The 26,785-nt window shown below is 48.1% G+C and overlaps 2 protein-coding genes across 2 annotated transcripts in view; both read right to left on the minus strand.

The window, feature by feature from the left end:
• Window positions 1–26,785, minus strand: part of LOC136626392 (pregnancy zone protein-like) — a 600,260-nt gene that overhangs the window by 440,839 nt on the left and 132,636 nt on the right. The window lies entirely within an intron of this gene.
• Window positions 1–26,785, minus strand: part of LOC136626788 (alpha-2-macroglobulin-like protein 1) — a 199,997-nt gene that overhangs the window by 141,380 nt on the left and 31,832 nt on the right. Inside the window, exons 5-11 of the mRNA XM_066601793.1 lie at window positions 21,425–21,445; window positions 20,511–20,664; window positions 16,878–16,962; window positions 16,543–16,681; window positions 14,836–14,950; window positions 2,183–2,295; window positions 1,753–1,920 (exon numbers count right to left, since the gene is read on the minus strand). Coding sequence (XP_066457890.1) covers window positions 1,753–1,920; window positions 2,183–2,295; window positions 14,836–14,950; window positions 16,543–16,681; window positions 16,878–16,962; window positions 20,511–20,664; window positions 21,425–21,445 — 795 coding nt within the window. The remainder of the gene's footprint in view (window positions 1–1,752; window positions 1,921–2,182; window positions 2,296–14,835; window positions 14,951–16,542; window positions 16,682–16,877; window positions 16,963–20,510; window positions 20,665–21,424; window positions 21,446–26,785) is intronic.

A 26,785-nucleotide genomic window follows, 5' to 3' on the forward strand; every position in this document is an offset into this window, starting at 1 on the left:
ACTATCCACACCTGATGTCTGGCCATCTGCACAGACACTGGACCTGTCACTGTTCACACACATCCTCAGAACAGGACTATCCACACCTGATGTCTGGCCACCTGCACAGACACTGGACCTGTCACTGTTCACACACATCCTCAGAACAGGATGATCCACACCTGATGTCTGGCCACCTGCACAGACACTGGACCTGTCACTGTTCACATACATCCTCAGAACAGGACTATCCACAGCTGATGTCTGGCCACCTGTACAGACACTGGACCTGCCACTGTTCACATACAACATCTTCAGAACAGGACGATCCACACCTGATGTCTGGCCACCTGCACAGACACTGGACCTGTCACTGTTCACACACATTCTCAGAACAGGACTATCCACACCTGATGTCTGGCCACCTGCAGACACTGGACCTGTCACTGTTCACATACTACATCCGCAGAACAGGACTATCCACTCATGATGTCTGGCCACCTGCACAGACACTGGACCTGTCACTGTTCACACACAACATCCTCAGAACAGGACTATCCACACCTGATGTCTGGCCACCTACACAGACACTGGACCTGTCACTGTTCACATACAACGTGCTCAGAACAGGACTATCCACTCCTGATGTCTGGCCACCTGCACAGACACTGGACCTGTCACTGTCCACACACAACATCCTCAGAACAGGACTATCCACACCTGATGTCTGGCCACCTGTACAGACACTGGACCTGTCACTGTTTACACACAACATCCTCAGAACAGGACTATCCACACCTGATGTCTGGCCACCTGCACAGACACTGGACCTGTCACTGTTCACACACACTAACATACCAACATAATCCATAGGAACCTACTCCATAACTTACCATACTACATAATACACATAACCCTCCCTGCTGACATACCAAACATACTGCTTGCCAACATACTAACACAGTCAACATACAGCATTTGCATACTAACATAACATTTGTTACGTTCATGTGGGCAAACAAGCACTGGGCCTATATGAACGTGACCCAAAGACACGGGTTTGGGGAAACTGACCCTATGTTGCCGGGAAGATGGTGAGGTCCTACCTAACAAGCGGAGAGATTACCTCTATAAAGGCTGCCCCACACTGGAACCTCGGCCCTGCTCTCCATGAAAGGGTGATACTCGCAACCAGGCAGAACTGACACATTAAATGCACAAACACACTTACCACACAACCTCGCACACTAAAGCAGATGGTGAAAGCTGAATATAAAAGTGAGTGATTAGTTTGTACATTGGCCAATGAATTTGCCTCCGGAATTTGTCCATTCCCTAATTCAAGTCATTGGCTTACACCCTAGGCATGCTGTAAAGCTTATTAGAAGGTCGGACATTGACTTATAACTGTGATGCATTATTTTATCACTCATTTGCACAGACTTTTCCCAAAAGCATTGCTCGATGTCTAAGACTCCGTACAACTGTGTGGTGCTCTCCACAAGGAGAAACATTACGTCCCCTTGACTATCTGCCACCCCAAAAGCCAAACACCCTGCCAGTGATAGCAGCAATGTCTGCAGGTCCAAACAAAGCAAGCTGCCAAAATTCCCATCTGCCATAAACTTATCTTTATCACTTGCAGTTGTTTTTTAACAAAACTGTAGGGAAATAAGGTGTAGAGTCACAGAAAGGTGGCCCCTAGTGCAGAGCCTTCTGTGTGGTGTGAGCCACTGTCAGATTGATAGATTAGGGTGGGTGCTCTAGACTTACCCGTAATGATATGTGGGCTTTGTTCCATTCAGACGTAGGGAGCTGGAATGAGACTTCCCCTGCAGAATCTGTTATGTACGTTTCTTTCACAGTGCCTTCTTTCTTGGGGAAGCTGAGATGAACCTTTTTACCACTAAGACGCTTTCCGTCATATGACTCCAGAACCAACTGTGGTCAAGAAAGTACAAACACGATATTAAGACAATCCCTACGTCTTAGAAAGGACTCTTGACAATAAGCCCTCTGCTGGGCTCCGCACCAATCAGCTATAACTGTGGGACAGTAAATGCTTAAGTTCCTTGGGGCTTTCCTATAGGGGGAAATGAAGCATTACATAGTGTTCATTCACATCAGTGGGTTATTTGTGAAATGCAGGACAAGATACGTCCTCTAGAGTGGGATATGCTCTTTGTAGCCGCTGTGCACTCACCTTACATGAATACAGAGCCCCGGGCTGGTAGTACTTCTTGCAGTCTTTGAATGACAGCTTGGTGAGCTGGGATTGGATGCTGATTGTCTTTTTAGGAGCGCTGAATTTTATTTCTGAGGAAAAGAAGAAGAGACTTGATGAAACAACCCAAATTTTACATATGGCGTCAACTAAGATGATATGGATAGATAGCATTGCACCTGCCCATCCTCTGACCCCTCCACCTCCCACCATGCTGCTGGCTAAATAGTGTGATGGTCCTATGATTAGATGGAAGGTCCTATCAAAGGTTCAGACACCACCAGTGTTCATGGACAGCAGGAAGACATGGGAGCACTGAAGTGGGAGCTTGCAGGCACAACTAGAAAACCAGACGGACACTGGCATTTAGCCCTATCCCATGCCCAGGACTCATCAGGCACAGGGAGCAGGTAAATGTGTTTGTTAGTGCTAGGTTTCTCAGTACTGCTGTACTGTGTTAGGGGCTCCCATCCACCTTCCCAGGAAGATACGTCCAGGAAGGTGAGGAAGTGTGCAAGACACTATTTTACCGAAGCCTCATGGAGGCTGTAGGAGAGGTCCTGTCCCCATAATGATGCGGTCCGTAATGTAGCTAGCATGGCACTGCCCAGAAGAACTCCCTCAAATAGGGATAGTGAATGGATGCAGTTCTTCCGGGCATCAAGTTTTACTTTTTTCTAATACTATTTTGAAGTATATACATCTTTTTAAGTTTTATTTCTGTTTTGGGGAAGCAAGAGGAACAAAAAATTGGTATTTTTGCATTTACGTTTTTTTTTTCCACGGAATTCACCCTGCTGGACAAATTATGTAATATTTTTACGGTACGGGTTGTTATGGATGTGGCAATACTCAATATGTGCAGAGTTTTTATTTTTTAAATATTTAAAGCCTTGTGTAAGGGGAAAAAGGTTTTATTAGATTTTTTTCAGTAAACCATTTACCTTCTATGGTCAGTTGGTAAAAATACCAAGAGCAGAAGCCAATTAGCCCATTTGGGGGAAAAATTCCTTCCCGACTTCCTAATGGCAATCAGACTAATCCCTGGATCAACCCCTAATATTTCCTACCTGCCTGTATACCCAGATTAACAAATAACCTAAGATTTATATTCTGTAATATCCTGCTGCTCTAGAAAGACATCAAGTCCCCTTTTAAACTCCTCTATGGATTTTGCCATCACCACATCCTCAGGCAATAAGTTCCACAGTCTCACTGCTCTTACACTAAAGAACCCTTTTCTGTGTTGGCGATGAAACCTGCTTTCCTCTAAACATAGCGGATGCCCTCTTGTTACCGTCGCAGTCCTGGGTATAAACAGATCATGGGAGAGATCCTTGTATTGTCCCCTCATGTATTTATACATAGTTATTTGGTCGCCCCTTAGCCATCTTTTGTCCAGAGTAAATAATCCCAGTTTTGGTGCCTCTCTGGGTATTCCAGTCCCGTCATTCCGTTTACTAATTTAGTTGCCCTTCTTTGAACCCCCTCCAGCACTGCAACATTTTTCCTGAGCACCGGTGTCCAGAACTGTACACAGTATTCCATGTGGGGCCTGACAAGTGCCTTATATAATGGAAGAATAATGTTCTCGTACATCGCCCCTATACCTCTTTTAATGCACCCCAAGACTTTATTAGCTTTTGCAGCAGCTGTCTGGCATTGGTTACTCCAGTTTAATCTACAATCCACTAGTACCCCCAGGTCTTTCCCTATATCACTTTTCCCTAGCAGTACTCCATTTAATGTATATTGGTGACATCCGTTTTTCCTGCCCATGTGCAGAACGTTACATTTATCCACATTGGCCACTTTGATACAAGCATTTGGAAAAACGCAGCGTTTTACAGCGTTTTTGTGAGCGTTTGCCTGTGTTTTTGTGCAGTAACACTGCAGCAAAGTAAGTTGATGACGTCATTATTAGTTTTTTCCCCTTCTGGTGGCATTGTAGCGCACCCCATTCACTTTAATCAGCGATGTAGAGGATCAAAAATGTGCTGCTATGCTGAAGATAGAACATACAGCGCCCGTTTCGGCGCGCATTATGAAAAAAGCTGTGCTAAAATGCTCATCTGAGAAACCCCATTGAAATGAATGGAGGCTTAGTGCAATATTTTTAATGGGGTGTTCAAAGCACCTGCAAAATGCTGTAAAAATGCCTGTGGGGGGGGGGGGGGGCGTGACCAGCAGCCATGCTGTGAAGTCGCAAGTAACCTGAGCTCCGTGGCAATCCCCATCATCCTGATCTGATCCTGACTGCCCGACACCATAAACGACCAGAATCACTCACCGAGACGCAGGGAGCACCTCTGGAGAGATCGGGAGAGCTCTGGCGGGCATTCGGCGGTGGAAAACGGCTGACGACAATCTCGGGCCTGCTCCTTGGGCTCCGGCGCCGACACTTCCGGTCGAGAGAGACGGCGCGCATCCCGCGGCTCTGCTGTGTCGGAGGGACCCGACGGGGGTGCGAGGCGTGTGAGGCGGCAGAAGACAGAGCCCGGGAGGCTATGAGGTGAGAGGGGAGCCGGCGGAGGACCGCGGCGCCACGGCCCAGAGGACCCGGAGGCTTCCCGCGGCATAGAGAAGGGGGCGGGGCTCCGGCGAGTGGCAGGCGCCGACCGACGAGTACTGCGCCCCAGACTCGATAGCCCGGTACAGGAGGACCTCCGCTGTGAGAGGCGACGGGGCACCGAAAGAGGAGTGAGGAGTCAGTATAGAGGCCACTGAGCTGCTCCCCCTAAGCACCGGAGAGCAGGAGAGATACATCCCCTCCCCCTTAGCTCCAACAGCAGCCCTGCGTGAGAGGCATACTGAAGGCCTGCCAAACACCCCATAAAGGGATCACCCCTGAAACGGGTGGACACCCCATGACAGGGATCCACCGATAACCTGCACCACTCTACCACAAGGTGCATGGTGGAACCCCCCTCCACTGGGATATTACTGCAGCCCGGAACGGGCGACTGTCGCCAGACCACACAGGGCATCAGCCAGACACCATACAGCGAGGCAAGACAGCACCCCACGTGCCCAGGTACTCTCTAGTCCGGTGCGGACAACCATCAACAGGCTGTATATAATACCTACCCGCAATTACACTGCCTTTGAAACGGACAAACAGCACGCGGAACAAACCGTAAACATTTGTTTCCCTCTGCAAAGGGGTGCCGAAAAACGACCTGCGAGACACTGGCATCCCACCAAAGCATAAAAAACGCAATCAAGCCATACGAACTCTGATCACTACAACTGCCGCTCTTATAACCTTGTGAGGCTCTCAATGACAATCCAGACTACGACAAAGAGTAAATCTTGAACACACTTAACCGATAACTAACCTAACCAAGCCAAGCAGGCTAGCAACTTCTATCCCCTGGGCCACTCGCCCCGCTGCAGCGGAGCGTATTCATACATCTCAAACCCTCAACAGCAAGGAGGCCCTCCACGGCTCTCTCGGCGCATAAAGACCGCAAACATACCACCGCCGTCCTCCTCCCGCAGGCGGGGTAACCGCAAGTCGTCCAGGATGAGCCGCAACACTCCCCCACCGATAACAGAGCGCCTCAAGGCTTACGCACTTGACCCAACAACAGAAACCCACGCCGACCACCCAGACTAGAGGAAGACGCAAGCGGGGCCTCAGGCTCGGCAACACCTCCAGAGGCAGAAAGTGAACCAACGCTCAGGCAAGTCACAGCGCAGCTTTTAGAGGCCATACAGACCAGTACCACCTCCTTAACCGGGAAAATAGAGGAGGTCAAAATAGATGTAGGCTTGATACGACAAGACATGCAAAACCTTAGAAGCAGAGTGGGGGAGGCCGAGACACGTATATCACAGCTTGAAGACACCATGGCTCCAATACCAGATAAGCTCACAGAACTTGACAAAGCAGCAAACACCTGGTTCCAGCGAGCAGATGATCTGGAAAATAGACTGCGCAGAAACAATCTCCGGATAATAGGACTACCGGAACGCGCCGAGGGTCAAGATCCCTGCTCATTCATGGAAACCTGGTTGAAAGAACTTTTGCCAGAGGCCAAATTTACAACGGCCTTCGCCATCGAGCGGGCCCATAGGGTCCCGGGTCGCCCTCTTCCTCCAGGGGCACCCCCAAGACCAATGCTGGCAAGACTCCTGAGCAGCAAGGATAGAGACATCGCCCTCCAGGCCGCAAGGCGGGCGCAGAACCTCCAATATCAGAACGCTAACATCTCTCTTTTCCCAGATTTTTCGGCTGCCCTGCAGAAAACCAGAGCATCCTTCGTGGCGGTCAAGCGCCGACTGAGGGAAGCCACTATACCATATTCCATGATGTATCCAGCTCGCCTACGTGTGGTCTACAATGAACGAGCTACTTTCTTCTCCACTCCAGAGGAAGCCGAGGATTGGCTCAACCGTGTGCCAAGATCACCCAGACGCCAATGATCTTCTAACAGGTCTATCCTGGGGGGGAGGGGGGCGATGGACTTGGACATCTAAACTTGGGCAATTTGCTACTTCACATAATTTCTGAGAACCCACACGTATACACCTGCATTTGACTTCTGTCTGGCTCTCTCCCCCCCCCCCCCCCCCGCTGCTGTTCTATGCTCCTCTGTCCTTTGGGGCTCCGGGGTGCCGGCGGCCTTCTGGGGGGTTGGCTGGGGGGGCGAGAGCCTTAGACACTTGAATATAGTCAGTATTACATCCCCCTATGACTCCCAAGAGAGTGGGGACACATACTTGTGTATACCCCCGTCTGTCCCCGTTCTCCCCTCTTCCCCACTACTATCCTTCCACTTCCCTACACACTTCCCTATAGTGGAGTGATCTCGAGTAAAAGGGAAAACTACAGAAAGAATCTACTGTATGCTATATGAAAATGCTTTCTGGTCTAAATATGCATATGATACCATAGTCGGGCAGGGAAGTAAATGTACCTGTGATATTGGGGGCCTAGAGCTCTACGCAGATATAAATCTGTCTGACTGTGCCCAGTTTACCATCGTATTATAGGTGCACAGTCTTCCCCGTTATCACACGCACGTTCAAGTAATATTAAACGTTATGATGTTTGTAATACTCTGGCAATTTGCTGTTGATGTAATTACAATTGTTAAGTTCTGGATAAGTTTGTGCAGTGCATCATACGGAATCTGTTCTGGTCGGAGCATGGGGACGCATTCCTCGACCCTTGTTCGAGGGGACCTGGTGGCTGGCCGGGCGCGGGTTCGATCCCGCTCAGTGGGGTACCCTCTCCCGCATAACTATAGAAACACCCGAGTTAAATGGCCAACATAAACATACTCTCCTGGAACGTGAGGGGAATGGGAGCCCCCAGAAAACGTTCTATGATTTTCTCATATGTCAGAAACCACAACCCACACATAGTGTGCCTCCAGGAGACGCATATGATCTCTGAAAAAACAAAACAACTACAAAAACCATGGGTTCAATGGGCTATACACTCAACCTACTCTTCATATGCTAGAGGAGTGTCAATACTAATTCACAAGCGGCTGCGGTGGGAACCGGGACGCACAGTCAGAGACGCAGAGGGCAGATTTTTGTTCATCCAGGCGTGGATAGAATCCCAACCATACGTAATAATCGGGCTATACCTCCCCCCACCAGCCAACATAGCAATTCTACACCAGGCGGCCCAATTCGCCACCCAGTACCCCAACGCCTCCATAATATGTATGGGCGACTTAAACTTGATACTGGACCCCCAAATGGACAGATTAGGCACCCCCGCAGCTCACCGGGCCCAAACGAGCGCCTCGCCTCTGATGCAATTCTTACAAGAGGTCGGTTGGCGCGATGTGTGGAGAGTTAGACAACCGGCGACTCGAGAATACTCGTGTCACTCCATCGGCAGGAACACTCTATCCCGAATAGACTACTGTCTTGGAAACGCCAGACTGTGCACTGCAATAACCCACATTAAATACCTCACCAGAGGTATATCGGATCATTCGCCTATATTCGTAGAAGTCTCCACGCCAGTCATACATGCCCATAGGCATAACTGGCGTGTACACCCATTCTGGCTAAATCTATTCGGTACAAATGATAGAATCCCCGACCAACTTTCCGTTTTCCTAGAACTAAATCAGCCAGATGCCGACCCGGTGGTGCTGTGGGAGACATTAAAGGCCTTCTTACGAGGCGCTCTAAAATCATCTATCTCATATATTAAAAGGGAGTCTTCTAGGCTGGAACGTGAGATGGCGGCTCAATATGAACGCCTAGAGGCAGACTACATTGCAGACCCAACCGACGAACGCAGAGAGCAGTGGCTAAGACAGGGCAGGCAATACTTAACCCACCTACAAGAGAAGGCTCGTAGAGCCTCCTTCTTCGTAAAACAGCGCTTTTATGAACTCGGCAATCAGTCCAGTAGCCTATTGGCCACTCTGGTGCATCAAAATTCGGCATCGCCGTCGATACTCCGTATCGCGTCGGAAACAGGAGAGATACTCCACCAAAAAGACTTAATAGGAACAAGATTTCAACGCTTCTATAGAGACCTGTACGCCACTGGATTCCATGCCACACAACAAGAACTAATAAATTTCCTGTCTAACCTTAATTTCCCCACACTCTCCCAGGACCAACAGACCCTAATAGATGCCCCATTCACTCTAACTGAACTTTCGGAGGCTCTTCAGGAGATGTCCAATGGTAAAGCCCCAGGCCCAGATGGCCTACCAGTAGAGGTTTTCGCAAAATACCAAGAAATACTCCTGCCCACGCTACTCGAGACCTATAATGCTGCTTATAACAACAAAACGCTACCCCCATCCTTCTATGAGGCTACAATCGTACTCATCCTAAAACCAGGAAAAGACGCCTTGGAATGTGGCTCATATAGGCCCATATCCCTCCTTAACTCGGACTATAAACTCCTGACAAAAATGCTGGCCCGACGCCTCAATAGCGTCATTCTAGACCTGATACATCCAGACCAAACCGGATTTATGCCGGGCAAATCCACAAGAGAAAACCTGCGAAGGGTACAGGTAATAACGCAAATCGGAGCAACAGATAAAACGGACTGGGCCCTGGCTTCACTAGATGCAGCCAAGGCCTTCGATTCCATAGAGTGGCCCTTCCTGCTCCAGGTGTTGAGGAGATTCGGGTTCGGGGACCGCTTTATCCAATGGATCTCCATAATCTACAAAACACCATTGGCAGCAATCTCCGTGAACGGCACCTGTTCTACGTATTTTCCCCTGTACAGAGGGACTAGACAGGGGTGCCCCCTCTCCCCGCTTCTCTTCGCCCTGGCCATGGAACCGCTGGCCCTTATGCTCCGTGCAAGCCCTTTATACCACGGGATTCAAATCGGAAATCGGGAGGATCGCGTGGCGTTATACGCCGACGACCTCATGCTCTTTATGGCAGACCCAACAACTACCCTGCCTCATGCCATAGACGTTATTAACACGTTTGGATCCTTCTCAGGCTTACAGATAAACTGGTCAAAATCCGCCTTAATGTTAGTTTCCACACAGAACCCTCTACAATCTATGGACTCACTATGTGGATTACGTCTCTCCAGAGAATTCAAATACCTGGGAGTCCAGATCACCAATACAACTGCTAGAGCCCTAGACCTGAATGTCTATCCACTAATAGACTTATATAGATCTAAATTCAAAGTATGGGGATCACTACCCCTGTCGGTCGCAGGCCGCATTAACTTGATTAAAATGATAGTCTTACCGAAGTGCCTATACATCTTGCAGCACATCTCCGTTCCAGTCCCGACTAGATTCTTCCGGATGATGAACTCCCTCATGACCTCCTTCATATGGGGCAATTCCCGTCCAAAACTTAAACTCTCCACGCTACAGAGACCGAAAGACGAAGCCGGGTCGGCACTCCCAGACCTATTACTATACTACCTAGCCGGCCAATTGATACACTTAAAATGCTGGCTGAAAAACGGCCCACTGCCCAATTCGGAGGCCCATCTGGCCCAGGCTTTGAACACTTCTAGCCTCTGGCCGCTGCTAGAGCTCCCCGCCACGGTGAGGGGCAAAACACTGCCTATTCACAGACTGGCCATGCGGGTCTGGCGCCAGGCAAGGGAGGTGAGTGGATTCTCGGACATAGCCGCAGACATGCCGCTGTGGAGGAACCCTGGGCTGGGTGAGCTGCGACTGCTAACCGACCTAGAGGTATGGGAACAGCATGGAAAAGCTCATCTAGGAGACCTATATAATTCTAATATCCTGCTATCCTTTGAGCAACTCCAGGCCCAATACCAAATACCTCGATCTCACTTCTACAAATACCTACAGATCCGGCATGCGCTCCAGACGCAATTCCCACCCACGAGTAGCATTATATCCTATTACCCACTGATTGGAATATTAAGATCACAAGGGCCCCGCGGACTTATCTCGACATTATATTCCCATCTAACAACTTCAAAAGCCACAAGGGAAATCCCTCCCGCTTTGATTAAGTGGAAGTCTCTGATCCCAACGCTGACGGAAGAGACGTTCCAAGAGGTACTGGAATCACCGTTGTCCGTCTCCCCCTCAGCAAATAATAAACTGACCCAACTCTATATAGTTCATCAATGTTACCTCACCCCGGTGAGACTACATAAAATGGGCAGAACTCCATCCACACATTGTATTAGATGCACCTGCACATACGCTGATTTTTGGCATATGATCTGGGACTGCCCGCGGATCCGATCATATTGGGACGAAGTCATAGATCTGTTATCCACGGTCCTTGAAATCCCAATCCCTGCCACCCCAGAAATTTGCCTTTTTGGTATCCTCGACGAGGAGCAGTGGCAACATTATCACAGAATATTCCTAAGGGAGGTACTGTTCATGGCCAGAAAGGTCATCGCGATGAGATGGATGGACCAGAGGGGCCCGACCGTGGCAATGTGGAAGAGAACCACAAATTCAATCATACCCTACAACAATATAGTATACAAAGCCCGTAAGTGCCCGGATAAATTCCAAAAGGTGTGGGGCCAGTGGTGTGCCTCTTCACTGACCTTGTTTCCTCCGCAGCCGCTTTCATCAGCAATATCAGCGCTACAAAGACGATAGTAAAAACCCTCGGGGAATGGTGGTGGGGCGGGGGGACTCGGCCCCGCGCACGGTCAGCCGCCCGGAATATAACTATGCGCTTCCTTTCTCCCTCTAAAATAAAACACCTTGATGGCCCCGGCTTCGTACTGTATCTTGCCCAGTCGATATTCAGGTCTTGATGCAAGTATATACTTATGTGCCTAAGATAAGCAACACAATAGGTCTATGCTCTAAAATGGGCTCTAACACGGCTATACCTTTCTCCATGAACCCCCCATTACCCGTACCTTTCACCACTTTCCTATCCCTCCTACGACACTGTATTATACTACATGCTTGTCGCCTCCCCCTCTACTCCGGGCCGGGAAAACACACCAGATAAGATGCAAACCACAATGTACAAGCCCGATTGGCTTATATTACATGTAAGACTATGTACTGCACAATGTTTCTTTTTCTTTTTCTGTATTTGATATGTTATTAACTTGTCAATAAAACGAGTTTAAAAAAAAAAATGCCTGTGGGGGAGAGGCCTTACCAAGGATTCGAGTATTAACAAAGGTGCAGAGGTTGCAGCTAGTAGAGGAGAGCCGAGGTGCGCAGACCTGGGCAGGGTTTGCTATGATGCCTGCTTAGAAGAATAATCAGTATGCATGCCAATCCAGAATAGGAGCGTGCCCGGGGCGCCATGGGGGCAAAGATCGGACTCTTCAGCTCATTAGAATACAGTGCAGGAAAACTTCAATAGCAGATTGCAAAAGCAAAGAGTCATAAGGAAATCTCATTAGCAGCTCTGTTAAAAGGTTTGGGCCTCCCTCGCTTCAATGGGGCTTCTCAGACAAGCATTAAAACGCAGCATTTTTGAAGTGATGTCTGTTCTTTTTTGGGGCGTTTCAGCATTATTAAACGCTGTGCATCGCCCATTGAAATGAATAGGCAGCCTTGTCAGCACTGCCTGATAATGCGGTACAACCTGGTACTGGGTTTTTGAAAGTGTTAAACGCAGGTTGCTGAGCCCTAACTACACTATGTGAAAAAAGCAATACTCACTTAGCAATGAATGGTTTTGATTGGTGCATCGAGTGTTGGCTCTGATTGGCTGAGCTACGACGCTTGAGAACCAATTAGAGCAATTTCTTGCTGGAGACAGGGTTTTCAAACCCCGTTAACAGAAAGAGATGCTCTATCTGTGCTCACAAGTGCACAGTAGCCTGCAGGAATGCCAGAAAACAGCGGGACGGACTCGGACGGCGCCTGCTAGGTGAGCATAAGACATTCCCTGAAAATAAGAGCCCGTGTCTCTTTTTGGGCAAGAATTAATATGATAGGGTCATATTTTTGGGGAAACATGGTATGCAGTTAGCTCAGTTCTGGCATTCAGCCTCCTTGGCTTCATTTTCAGCTGTGCTGAAAACGCAGCCAAAACATTGTCAAAAATGCATGACAACGCTGCTGAAACCGCAGCAAATGTAGCATCAGTAAATGCAGCATTCAAAAATACAGCGTTTTTGCAAACTCCAGTGTGAGGGAGGCCTTAGGGTCCCTTTAGATGAGCTGATTCTCTTTTGAGTTATCGAGTGATGTCAGCGCTCTCATTCACTCTTGTGCAGCCTGTTTAGACAGGGAAATGCATTGTTGGCTCATTTAAACAACCAGCGATGATTTTTATGCCTGCAGAAACCATGCAGCCAACGGAAAGGGAACGATTCTCGTCATTCAGTTGTTGTCTGGCATTTAGACTGAACGATCCATTTACTTTCACTCATTTGAATGATTTTTTTGTACAATAATCACTCCATCTAAACGTCCCATTTTGGTGGATTGCATTGTAAAATGTGATGACCGGTTCCCTTCAAAGCATTTCGTAAAGGAAAAAACTTTTAAGCTTTTATTTTTTCCTTTCCTACACAAACACTTAGATGCAGCAGTCAGCAGCGAATGCAGCATCTGCAGGGTTAAAAGCCTAGAGGAGTGATTGGATTAGCAAGTACTTCGCTTCTTACTCCTTTCCTGGGAATGAAATAGACCCGATATGTAACCATCAGAGAGTAAATATGCTCTCTGATTGATAAGGGAAATGATAATAAATAATAATAATTCCATGACAGACGGGAAAGAATCACCGGTCGTTTTCTGCTGCCCCTCCTCACTCTGCTCTGCACCCAGGCTGAAGTCATAGCCATAAATTCAGTATTCCTGCTCTCTTCTCACACAGCCAGCTGTAGCTTCAGGGCTAAAAACAAGCTTTTGCTCTTAGTTCAAAGCCAAGAATCTTGACTTAGCCTTTTGATAAAACAACCGTTTTTTGTTATTTCATTATTGTTTATACTCCCCACTTTCAAAAAATACATAACTTTTTTGGTTTTCCATTGATGTATTTGACTAAGGGCTTATTCCCATGAGCGTATATTGGCTGACATTTTCACTGCCGGACGATGTACGCTACCATCTAAGCTGTCTTCGCTCCCGCTCGCTGACTCTCTGCCTCTCTCCTCCCCTCCGGCTGTTTGCAATGGGAGTGGGAGGGTCCAGCTGCGGACAAGGGGTGGATAAGGGGTGGGGTGGGGACAATATACGCTCATAGGAATAAGCCCTAAGGGCTTGGTTTTTGCAGGATAACTTGTATTTCTTAATGGTACCATTTAACGTGCCGTATAATCTAATGAACAATTTAAGAAAAATTCTAAGTGGAGTCAAATGGGGAAAAAATGCAATTTCACCATCTCTTGTGGGGGTTCCTGTTTTAATGGCGTATACACTGAAGTTCAAGTGACACAATAACTATATTCTATGGGTTAGCACAATTATGGTAATGCTAAACTTATATTGTTTTTTTTTTGTTGTACTACTTAAAAAATTGAAATATCTTTAAAAAACATCATTGCTACAATCTCTTGACCGCAAAAACCTTTTTTAGTTTTCAGTTGGTGCGGATGTGCGAAGGCTTGTATTTTTTTTGCCAGATGAGCAGTAATTTCTACTGGTCCTATTTTGGGGTTCATATGACTATTTGATCGCTTATTACATGTTTTCATGTAGATGGGGGTGACCAAAAAAGGACAATTCAGGTGCTATATATATTTCTTTCTGATGGCGTTGACCGTGTTGGATAAATAATGTGGTTTAATAAATCAGAATTTTACAGACTCAGTGTTAGCAAATATAGTATGTTTGTTTTTTTTCTATATTTTTTTTATAAATATATGAAATGTGGGGTTAAAAGTTTAATATTATTTTCTGTAATAATTAAAAAAACTAAAACATTTTTACTTATTTTTACATCTTTTTCAGCCTTCACTGTAGACTTGAAGTTGTGATCATTTGATCTCTTAAACCATATCATATAGCACTTCAGTATTGCAATATAATGTATTCTACTTCTGCGGGCAACCTATTAAATTGTGCCATAGGCAGGGTTTAATAGGCAAACATTCATGGCAGCCATGCAAAACTTCACAAGGCCTTCGGCTGCCAGGACACATGAGAGGCACCTTGTGTCATAAGGGAGTACATAAAATACAAAAAGTTGTAGGATTACTTGGGGCATGCACCCTGTGATCATCAATAGTAACTTATTACCTGTCCCTTCCTCCTCCACGGATGCCTCCACCTCAAGTTCTCCTGCGTAGTATATACTTCGCAGGTCAAAATGTGATAATTCCACCACTAACTGTAGCTTCCCAGAGCTGTCGATCTGTGGAGAGAAGGAATGATGTCAGGGCCTCAGAGTCCATCCTCTGCACTGACTGATCTGGATCGATCAACAGCAATGATTTCTGAGATTCGGTATTTATGGAAGCACTGCAACATTAGTCATGTGATCCTGACAACTAGAACTCAGTTTTTTCCTTTAATTGCAGCTCTTTGCTCATGCCCTTACAGTTACGGGAAAAATGGGCATTTTCTTGGTGCCCCCCAGGATTATCAGCTGACAGGCTAGACACGCCTAAGGAAGGACCCTTCTCTACCTAATGTTCTGGTGACCCAAGAGGTTACCAATAGCAGTCAAGCTCTTATGTATTCTACCTGGCCTTTGTCTTTGGCTCTCATCATTGTAGTGTAACTGGGAAGCTCTGCATGCTTTCCCCCTTAGTAGACTATCAGAGATCCCTGGAATAGTGGTGCCAAATATATTACCAGCCAAACCACTGGGACTCTCTCTACCTGCTGTGCCCCCAGTAGCGGCCCCAACAGTAATAGTAACCCCTGTGGCCCCAATAGTAATAGTGTCACCAGTAGTAACAGTGCCCCTAATAGTAACAATGCCCCCAATAGTAATAGTGCTTTCAATAGCAGTGAGAAGAGTCAGGGGTCATAACCATTGATTACTGCAGCATCGGCTAAATGGGATAAAAAGAAGCTGAGTGATATACTAGATGCTGTGGGGTTCCTGCATGGCTGGAGATGATCTAAGCCACCAATTATATTTTACTGCCCATTAATTTAAAATAGAAACCCACACCGGCCTTTCAACTTAATTACCAGCTGGGTTGATACATTTCAGCCAGCCAATAACCCCAGATGTAACAGTTAGGGCTAATTCCGCCGCGTTGCCCCACAGCTATTAGGTTCCATTGAACCTAATAGTGCAATGCTCACGGTGTGGAATTCCTATGCGGAATTCTGCCCCGTGAATTCTTCCGTACTCACCCGCGGCATGTTCTATTTGCCACGGGCGCACGCGTGGACGGCTTCCAATGCACTCAATGGAAGCCGTCTTTCACGCTATCTTACGCTGTGTAGCACAGCGGAAGATAGCGTGAAAACGCTTCCCCCGCCTACCGCTGGCCGCATCATTTGACGCGGTGGGCATGTCATGTGACGTGGCCGCGTGTCTCATGACACTGCCGGCGTGTCATGCGCTCTACTGCGCATGCGTGCGGGAGCATCATGCGGGACGTCAGGCGGATTCGGAGGTAAGTATGGGGTCTCTGGCAGCCGTCCTGACAGACTCCGCTGTGGTATTCCGCTTGCGGCGCCCGTCATGGCCGTGTGCATAAGGCCTTATGTTGCAGTCAAGAGATGCCGCATAGTCATGGGAAACGTCATTTGCCTTGAGGCTGCCAAGAGGAAGTGAAGGTGATGTATGTATCGGTGTGAGATGGTTATTTTGGGTTGCAGTAGATAGAGTACTGTCGCTTTAAGAGAGTAAAATGTGGGTTACGTTTAGGAAAAATTAATTTGTAAAAAGTGTCGCCCCATCTATCATCACTATCACCTAACCTGCCACTGGACAGGTACCAACCAACCATTACAGTAGAGCGGCTCATTTTTTGGCTCCCTTACCGTGGCAGCATGGGTATGACAGAGGTCTCCTTTCTTGCTGTCTTCTTTCTCCTCTGAACTCCACGAATACTCCCACCATCTCTTCTTTTGACAGATTTTAATGGTCGCGTTTCCCGGCACTCTTTCTCCGTATGTGTATCTATAACATAGATGAGAGGGAAGAGGGAAAAGGACAACCATTAATATAACAGCTGAGGACAATGATGAGTCCTGAAGACCCAACACAGAGAACAGTCTGGGGGAACATAAGGAAATACACAGAAGGAGGGTAGCAAGAAAAGACGGATCTGGAGAAATGACATTTTATGGACTGGAATTCAAAATGTATAACTTACAGGCCCGACACAGACACGGAGACTTTCTGATCCATGATGGAGAGGGAAGATGGACAATCAATATGTGTATCAAACTTAGGAAGGACTGAGGGAAGAAAAGAAGGAAGTTAAATTGAAAACACCAAGCAGAAGAGTACAAAAGACTGTGGTAACCATCCACTACATTATTTGTTCTCAGAGAGATTTCACTGTGTGTTATCTGTGGTGTTACATAGGACTGCAGGACACATCCACTACATTATCTGTACTCAGAGACTTATTACTGTGGGTTATCTGTGGTGTTACATAGGACTGCAGGACACATCCACTACATTATCTGTACTCAGAGACTTATTACTGTGGGTTATCTGTGGTGGCACATAAGACTGCTGAGCTGCTGTATCCACCGTCTGACTTCCTTTGGGCATGTGTGGTTCAGCTATTGGTTGATTGCAACTTCAAGCATCTCTCTGTTACTTACAAGGCCTGGGACAATTGTTTTCTCTTACTCAGGGGAAAGTAAGGTCCTGGACTATGGTTAGAGGGAGGCCTACTACCCCCACTCTTTGGGGCAAGCCGGAAGAGGGTGGGGATGTATTGCAACCGGCTACCCTGGAGAGACTCAGGAAATCAAGCTATAGACACAGTGATGTGTCTCCTGGAGACCACCCAAGGTGGCCATCAGGCTAATCAGAGTGAGGGAGAGCGGACCTCCGGTGCCTTAGCTGCCAGCAGTTCCAGTAATGGATCTCCTGAAGCCAGGCCAAGTGCTTATGGGGAAGACGCGGGGACAGTGTAGCCCCTGGAGTATGTAAGCAGCTTTGCTTCCAGTATCACTGCAAGAACCCAGGAGTACTGTGAGGCCAGTGGCGCCATCAAGAGGCTCCAGGAGGAGTTACAGGCAGCCATGTCCCTTGCCAACAATTCAGGTGGGACAAGGAGGACACAATACAACCAGGACATCTAAGAAATAAAGTTAAAGATCCTCACCATGGTTGACAGAAGGATGACCATATTTAAGGGCGCAGATCCCTTTGTGGAAAATCTGGGGAATGATGACCAGTTTGAAGGGTTGCAAGAGGGTCTGGCTGAGGCATGTGATGATATGAAGGACTCAATGTCCAATGTAGAGCAGGCCTTTGCTAGAGAATTGCAGACAGTGGAAAGCGGGTGGTCACTTTGCAGTGAGTTCCAGCCAGGCATGTTACTGTCATTTCAAGTTCAGACTCCTCTAGGGAAGAGGGTGAGGACAGCAGCCTGGTAGGAAAACTAATGGCATACATAAAGCACCTAGATTTTTCTGAAGGCCTGGAAGGTCTCTGCTTTGTGAATACCCTCCCTAAATAGGAATCAAGGGCTAAAATTAAGAAAAAAGGTTTTGAAAAGATCACCCAAGTGTATTACAATACGTCAACCTCCCTGGGCAAGTCTCTAAACCGGGGAAAGGAGGTAGCTGCCTGGATAGCCCCCTTTGATGTCCCAGCCTGGACCCCGCTAATGTGGGTTCAGAGCACAGGAAGGGTTGTGGAAAAAGTAGGAGGTTACTCAGGATCGGGAACCCCCCAGAAGGGCCCTGACGTGGGCCTAGGGAAGTGCTGTTGCCCAGCATCAGGTGATCCCAAGTGTTTCAGGAAGGTGGAGGAAAAGGTGTGAGGGGGACACCTAGATTTAGGTGCTGGGCCCAAAGAAAGTGGGTTACCTGGTGCCAGATGGACACATTGCAAAGATGGCAGATGTGGGGGGTTGTTTGGCATTGGGGCTAGTGAAGCTGTAAATATGGTGACAGGGAGTGGGGCTGAAGGCTGTTCTGTTGGTCTGTTTCCCATCAGGGTATTTGTGAAATTTCCCGCTGGAATTCATTCGACAGGGTTACACTGGGTACTGGGTATGCCTCTTACTCCCCCTCCCAAAAGGAGAGCTTTTATTGGTCTGGTTGCAGAGAAAAAAGAGAATGATGAGAGTGATAATATAAAAAACATGGAGTTGTGTCAATGGGATAAAGGGAGGAGCGTGATATGGAATGGTATGTATGAAGGAGATGTGGTGTATGGGTATGGGGGTGGTAAATCTAAATAATGCAGTATTAAATGTTGGCATGTCTGCTGGAGGAGGAGTATCTGGAGGAAGTAAGGGGAAAAGTAGTGAGAGCACAAGAGTATTGAGTGAGGAAGGTGGGGCAGGAGTGCTTGGTGTTGTGTCTGGTGATTTGGGGAGGAGTGTGGGCCCTAGTTCACCTTTTCCCCACTCGGTAGTGGCAACTCCTAGGACCTATATGAGTGTTGCCACCAGGGTAAAGGGGTGACATTCATCTCCTTGCTTCCGGAACCCCAGGTCACATCATCTTTTCCTGTCGGTCTTAAAAAAAGGAGAGAGGTTGGTCACTGTTTGGATAGCTAGGTTTAGTACAGGGGCCTTCCAAGAGCAGAAGCGTGGAGAAGAGGCATGGTCTCTTCCTACAGCTGGGCAGGGGGTCCAGGAGGAATATGGTCCGTCTCCAATGGGGAGGCAGAGGTGACTTCCCTAACTTTGAATGGGGATGCAGCGGGCCAGTTTTCTTTCTTCTCTTGTTCTGTGATATTTTGTAAATATTTACTCGTATTTCTGTTTATGGCTGTTGTATTTTGGCAATTTACCTGTTATTTTGTCATCCTTTGTTAATATACCTTTATGTTTATGTTTTTTTTAAACTTTTATAATGAAAAGATCTACTGTGTTGTCTGTGGTGTTACATTGGACTATCGGTCACATTTACTACATTATTTGGCATTAACCTCTTAACGCCTTTTGACGGCCTGTGGCGTTGGGGCCTGTAGGAAGAGAGATCTCACAGCGATCTCCCTCCATACATCACAGATGCCAACTGTTTCTTGCAGCCGACACCCGGTGGCAACAGCTCTGATGAGTCACGGATTGCCATATTTCTAATAAAAGAATCTAAATAATAAAACAAAAATACATATTTAGTATCGCTATGTTCGTAAACGTCTGATCTATCAAAGTAACATCGTCAGAAAAAAAAGAAAGAACGCTACAAATGTGCTTTTTTTGTTACCATGTCTCCAAAAAAAAAAGCAATCAGAAAGTCGCATGTATTCCAAAATAGTACCAAAGCAAACTACAGGACGTCCCGCAAAAAATGAGCCCTGGTACAACTGTGTTGATGGAAAAATAAAAAATCCATTGTGCGTAGATGGCGGCAGAAAAGAATTACAAAACATGGAATCTCTTTAAAAAAAAACCCCAAATACTACAGCAAAAAAACCCTATATAAATTTATCGTAGTAATCGCACTGACCCATAGAATAAAGTTATCATGTTGTTTTTGTTGCAGTTTGTGCGCCATAGAAAATGGCGGAATTTCATTTCTTTTCCATTTCTCTCCACTTAGAATTTTTAATAAGTTTTTCAGTACATTACATAGCAGCATTTAAAAATACAACTCGTCCCGCAAAATACAAGCTTTCAAACAGCAACGTCGGTGGATAAATAAAGGAGTTACGACTTTTTAAAAGGAAGAAGGAAAAAACGAAAATAGAAAAACAAAAGAAAGCTTGGTCACTAAGGGGGTTAAAGGATTATGACGAAACGCAAATAGTTCAGCCCCACCGTCAGACACAATCAGCTCTGCTTCGTTTGTGATCCACGTGTACTTACCGTATTTGTCCACAGAAAACACCATCTGTTCATCATCAGCCTTTACAGTGTACTTTCCTAGCGCTGCATCAGGGGACAGCTGATATGAGATGTCTGTAATCCCCGAATCATCGCTGACATTTTTCCATTGGGCCAAACGGTTTTTCTGGGGATCCTGTAGATCAGTAGTAATGATAGAACAAATAAAATATTGAGGGGTTTAGATGGAACAACTGCCCCCTACCAAGATTATAAAACTACCCCCCCTGCAGTTCACTGAGACAACTCTCAGCCCAGGAGCAGCGCTGTCTGCCTCTCTCAGAGCAGTATATCCTAGCACAGCCTGAACCACCTGGCAGACACAAACACCAACACCCAATCACACCCAATCAGCTGCCTGTAAACCCAAGACTCTATAGGGCAAATTTATCAAGGGCTGTGCACCAATTTTCTTAACTCAGAAAAGTCACCGGTTTGACATTTGTGGTTTTTTTCTTAATAATGTGCAACTTTTAGCTGTTCTGCACTGCGGCGGCGAGAACAAGGGACATGGTTTGCGTGGTGTAAGTTTTTCTAGACATATTTAAGAACGGTGAATCTTTAAAAAGTCGTAAGATTAGCCATAAATACAATCCAGTAATTGGGAAGCATAAAATAGACTCAAAATGTCTAGACATAGAGATGCAGCACAGTGATAAACTTGGTGCAAATAATGCAACATGGTGTCCAACAAAGAAAAATCATACACAATAAATCTTGCCTTCTGTGTACAGTGGGGGCGGAGCCTAGAACTATCAAGGAAAGAATCGATGAAGTCTATGTCTCTCAGTCTCCCCCCCCCCCTCTATTGTATGATCTCCTGAGTGTGGCTCCCTCTATGTCGCCTGTGTGTTATGTGTGATGACATAGCCAAGACTCAACTGATAATAACTTACCTGGAGCTCAACCAGCTGATACTGAGGAGACAAAATATAAAAATCACATTAAACATGAGGCAATGAGTAATTACATGCAGCAGAGTCATATATAATGCGTTCAAACAGACAACAAGGTCATTATGTACAGAGGGGTTTTATACAGAGCTGAGTCACATTATTATGACCACCAGCTAGTATCCAGAGTAACCACGGTGTGCCGCACAGACAGCAGCTAGACATGCTGGGAGAGACTCAGTAAGGTGGAGGTAGGTGGTGTTGGGTATCTGGAGCCATGCTGACTGCATCCCACAGTTGCTGGAGGGTCTATAGAGTGAACACAATGATCGAGGTCTCATAGAGGCTCAATTGGGTTCAAATCTGGTGAATTAGGGCGCCAGGGAAGTACTTGGAAGTCTTTGTCATGCTCTTCCAACTACTGTCGGACATTTCTAGCAGCTGACATGTTGAATTGTCTTGCTGGAAGATCTCATCTGCTCCAGGGAAGACAATCAGCATGTATGGGTATAGGTGATCTGCAAGGATGGATCCATAACCAAATTGGTTCAGTGCCTTCCACATAGGTGAGTGTAGTGGCCCAGAGTTGGGGTGTCTATAGACTAGATGCATGCCCGTTTTGTGTAAACTGTCTTGTGTATATTTGTGTGTACTTGTTTTGGTTCCTGTTCTGTGCAAATGCTAACAAACTTTGCTGTGGCAAAACTGTCTCATTCTAACTAGTTGTTGAGTGTGGTATTGTGGGAGATAAGGAGAAGTTTGGGGACAGAGTTCAGAGTAGCCAGGAGAGAGAACAGAGATGTAGTCGATGTAGGAGGACTTGTTAGCGAGAGGCTGCAGCTCCCTCTTGTTTCTGCTTGTGCACAGCCGTGTGCCTATCTCATTTGCCGTGGGGACTGAAGCACTGAGTAATGGCTCCTGCATTGACAAGTCAAAAGGAGTAACTAATACAGATGAGCGAACGTACTCGTCCGAGCTTGATGCTCGCTCGAGTATTAGGGTGGTCGAGATGCTCGTTACTCGAGACGAGCACCACGCGATACTCAAGTCAATTCCATTTCCTTCTCTGCATGTTTAGCGCCATTTTCTGGCCAATAGACATGCAGGGAAGGCATTACAACTTCCTCCTGTGACGTGCCAGTCCTATCCCACCCCCATGCAGTGAGTGGCTGGCGAGATCAAGTGACTAGGAGAGAGGCAAGTTTCTGGGGTCCCCAGCTTCAAATCACAATTTTTGGGTCCACGTGGTAGACCTTTATTACAAACAGAGCAGTGTGAGCAGGTCCTGTCGTGGATGGCAGAAAATGCATCCAGCAATGTGTCGACCACCCAGTCTTCTACGCCGTCCACTGCTGCAACTCTGAATCCTCTCGCTGCTGCTCCTCCTTCCTCCCAGCCTCCTCACTCCATGAAAATGACACATTCTGAGGAGCAGGCAGACTCCCAGGAACTGTTCTCGGGCCTCTGCCCAGATTGGGAAAAAATGGTTCCTCTCTCACCTGAGGAGTTTGTCGTGACCGATGCCCAACCTTTGGAAAGTTCCCGGGGTCTGGGTGATGATGCTGGGGACTTCCGGCAACTATCTCAAGAGCTTTTGTAGAGGGTGAGGAGGCCGATGATGATGAGACACAGTTGTCTATCTGTGAGGTAGTAGTAAGGGCAGTAAGTCTGAGGGAGGAGCGCACAGAGGATTTGGAGGAAGGGCCGCTGGACGATGAGGTGACTGACCCCACCTGGTTCGCTAAGCCAACTGAGGAGAGGTCTTCAGAGGGGGAGGCAAGTGCAGCAGCAGGACAGCTTGGAAGAGGCAGTGGAGTGGCCAAGGGTAGAGGCAGGGCCAGAGCGAAGACTCCCCCAACTGTTTCCCAAAGCACCCCCTCGCGCCAAGCCCCCCTGCAGAGGCCTAGGTCTTCAAAGGTGTGGTTGTTTTTCAGTGAGAGCACGGACGACCGACTAACAGTGGTGTGCAACCTGTGTCGCGCCAAGATCAGCCGGGGAGCCACCAGTGCCAGCCTCACCACCACCAGCATGCGCAGGCATATGATGGCCAAGCACCCCACAAGTTGGGACGAAGGCCGTTCACTAACTCCGGGTCGCACCACTGCCTCTCCCCCTGTGCCCCAACCTGCCACTCAGATCCAACCCTCCTCTCAGGACACAAGCACGAGCGCCTCCCGGCTGCACCCACACCCTCACCTCCGCTGCCCTCGGCCCCATCCAGCAATGTCTCACAGCGCAGCATCCAGCTGTCGCTAGCGCAAGCGCAAATACGCGACCGCACATCCGCACGCCCAAGCTTTAAACGTGCACATTGTCAAATTGATCAGCCTGGAGATGCTGTCGTACAAGCTTGTGGAAACGGAGGCTTTCAAAAACATGAAGGCAGCAGCGGTCCCACGCTACTCCGTCCACAGTCGCCACTATTTTTCCCAGTGTGCCGTCCCAGCACCAGCACGTCTCTCGCAACATCAATCATGCCCTCACGAGCATGGTTACTGGGAAGGTCCACTTAACCACGGACACGTGGACAAGTACTGGCGGGCAGGGCCGCTATATCTCCCTGATGGCACATTGGAGGAATTTGGTGGAGGCTGGGACCGAGTCAGAGCCTGGGACCGCACACGTCCTACCCACACCCAGAATTGCGGGTCCTTTCTCGGTTCTGGTATCTGCGGCGGTCTATCCCACCTCCTCTAAGCCCTTCCCCCTCCTCCTCCAACGCAACCTCTACCTCTCAATTAAGAAATGTGAGCAGCACGTCGCCAGCAATCGGTGTGGTGCGGCAGCACAGCGGTGGGCAAGCGTCAGCAGGCCGTGCTGAAACTACTCAGCCTAGGTGACAAGAGGCACATGGCCCCCGAGCTGTTGCAGGGTCTGACTGAGCAAACCGACCTCTGGCTTTCGCCGCAGAGCCTCCAACTGGGCATGGTCATGTGTGACAACGGCCGTAACCTGGGGGCGGCTCTGCAGCTCGGCAGCCTCACACACGTGCTATGCCTGGCCCACGTCTTCAATCTAGTGGTTCAGCGGGTTCTGAAAAACTACCCGCACTTGTCAGACCTGTTCGGGAAGGTACGCCATGTCTGCACACTATTCCGCAAGTCCACCACGGATGCTGCCACCCTGAGGTCACTGCAACATCGGTATAATCTGCCAGAGCCCCAGCTGCGGTGCAACGTGCCCACACGGTGGAATTCTTTGCTCCACATGTTGGCCAGGCTGTATGACCAGCGTAGAGCAATAGTGGAATACCAACTCCAACATGGGCGGTGTAGTGGGAGTCAGCCTCCCCAATTCTTTACCGAGGAGTGGGCCTGGATGGCAGACATCTGCCAGGTCCTCGGAAACTTTGAGGAGTCCACCCAGATGGTGAGCGGCGATGCTGCAATCATTAGCGTCACCATTCCTCTGCTATGCCTGCTGAGAAGTTTGCTGCGAAGCATAAAGGCTGACGCTTTGTGGTCGGAACGGGAGACGGTGGAAGAGATTATGTCGCTTGATAGTCAAAGCACCCTCATGTCTATATCTCAGCGCGTTTTGGAGGAGGAGGAGGAAGAGGAGGGGGAGGAGCAGGAGGAGGAGGGGGAAGAGACGGCTGGGCCCACTGCAGAGGGTACCCATGCTGCTTGCCTCCCATCTGTTCAACGTGTATGGCCTGTGGATGAGGAGGAGAAGGGGGAGGATCCTGAAAGTGATCTTCCTAGTGAGGACAGCTGACTTAATGCTAGGCTGGCTTTCTCGTGACCCTCACGTTAGACACATTCTAGCCACCACGGATTACTGGGTGTACACCCTTCTCAACCCATGGTATAAGGAGAACCTTTCCACTCTCATTCCCGAAGAGGAAAGGGGTTCGAGAGTGATGCAATACCACAGAGACCTGGGGGACAAACTGATGGCAAACTTCCCATCTGACAGCGCTAGCGGCAGAAGGCGTAGTTCCGAGGGCCAAGTAGCAGGGGAGGCGCAGAGATCAGGCAGCATGTTCAGCACAGGCAGGGGAACACTCTCCAAGGCCTTTGCCAGCTTTATGTCTCCCCAGCAAGACTGCGTCACCACTCCCCAGTCAAGGCTGAGTCGGAGGGAGCACTGTAAAAAGATAGTGAGGGAGTACATAGCCGATCGTACCGCAATCCTCCGTGATGCCTCAGCTCCATACAACTATTGGGTGTCAAAGCTGGACACATGGCACGAACTTGCGCTGTATGCCCTGGAGGTGCTGGCTTGCCCTGCCGCTAGCGTCTTGTCAGAGAGGGTGTTTAGTGCAGCTGGGGGAATCATCACGGACAAGCCGACCCGCCTGTCAACTGCCAGTGCCGACATGCTTACACTCATAAAGATGAACAAAGCCTGGATTTCCCCAGACTTCTCTTCTCCACCAGTGGACAGCACCTAAGTAATACGTAGGCTGCACCCGCGGATGGAAGCATCGTTCTCTATCCCCATCAAAAACGGGGACCTTTTTGCTTCATCAATCTGTGTATAATATTCCTCCTCCTCCTGCTCCTCCTCCTGAAACCTCACATAATCACGCCGAACGGGCAATTTTTCTTAGGCCCACAAGGCCAAGTCATATAATTTTTGTAAACAATTTTTTTACGTTTCAATGCTCATTAAAGCATTGAAACTTTCACCTCAACCAATTTTTATTTTAACTGGGCTGCCTCCTGGCCTAGTTACCAATTAAGCCACATTAACCAAAGCGATTAATGGGTTTCACCTGCCCTCTTGGTTGGGCATGGGCAATTTTTCTCAGGTACATTAGTACTGTTGGTACACCAATTTTTGGGGGCCCTCGCCTGCAGTGTAATCAAATTAATTTTTAGCCCACCTGCATTACAGCTGACGTTACATCAGCTGTGTTGGGCACTGCAATGGGATATATTTATGTACCGCCGGTGGGTTCCAGGGAGCCACCCATGCTGTGGGTCCACAGGGAGTTGTAACTGCATGTGTCCACTTCTAAAGAACCCCAGTCTGACTGGGGCATGCAGTGTGGGCCGAAGCCCACTTGCATTAAGCACGACATTACCTCAGCTGTGTTGGGCACTGCAATGGGATATATTTATGTACCGCCGGTGGCTTCCTGGCACCCACCCATGCTGTCGGTCCACAGGGACTTCACAATAGGGAGTTGTACCTGCCTGTGTCTATGAATTAAAAAGCCCGGTCAGGTTGGGGCATGCAGTGTGGGCCGAAGCCCACCTGCATTTAATCTGAAGTTAGCTCTACTGTCCCGGGCACTGCAATGGGATACATTTATGTACAGCCGGTGGGTTCCAGGGAGCCACCCATGCTGTGGGTGCACACGGAATTCCCATTGCGGAGTTGTACCTGCCTGTGACTATTTATAAAAAACCCCGG

Source organism: Eleutherodactylus coqui, chromosome 4, assembly GCF_035609145.1.
Source record: "Eleutherodactylus coqui strain aEleCoq1 chromosome 4, aEleCoq1.hap1, whole genome shotgun sequence".
Classification (NCBI taxonomy): Eukaryota; Metazoa; Chordata; class Amphibia; order Anura; family Eleutherodactylidae; genus Eleutherodactylus; species Eleutherodactylus coqui.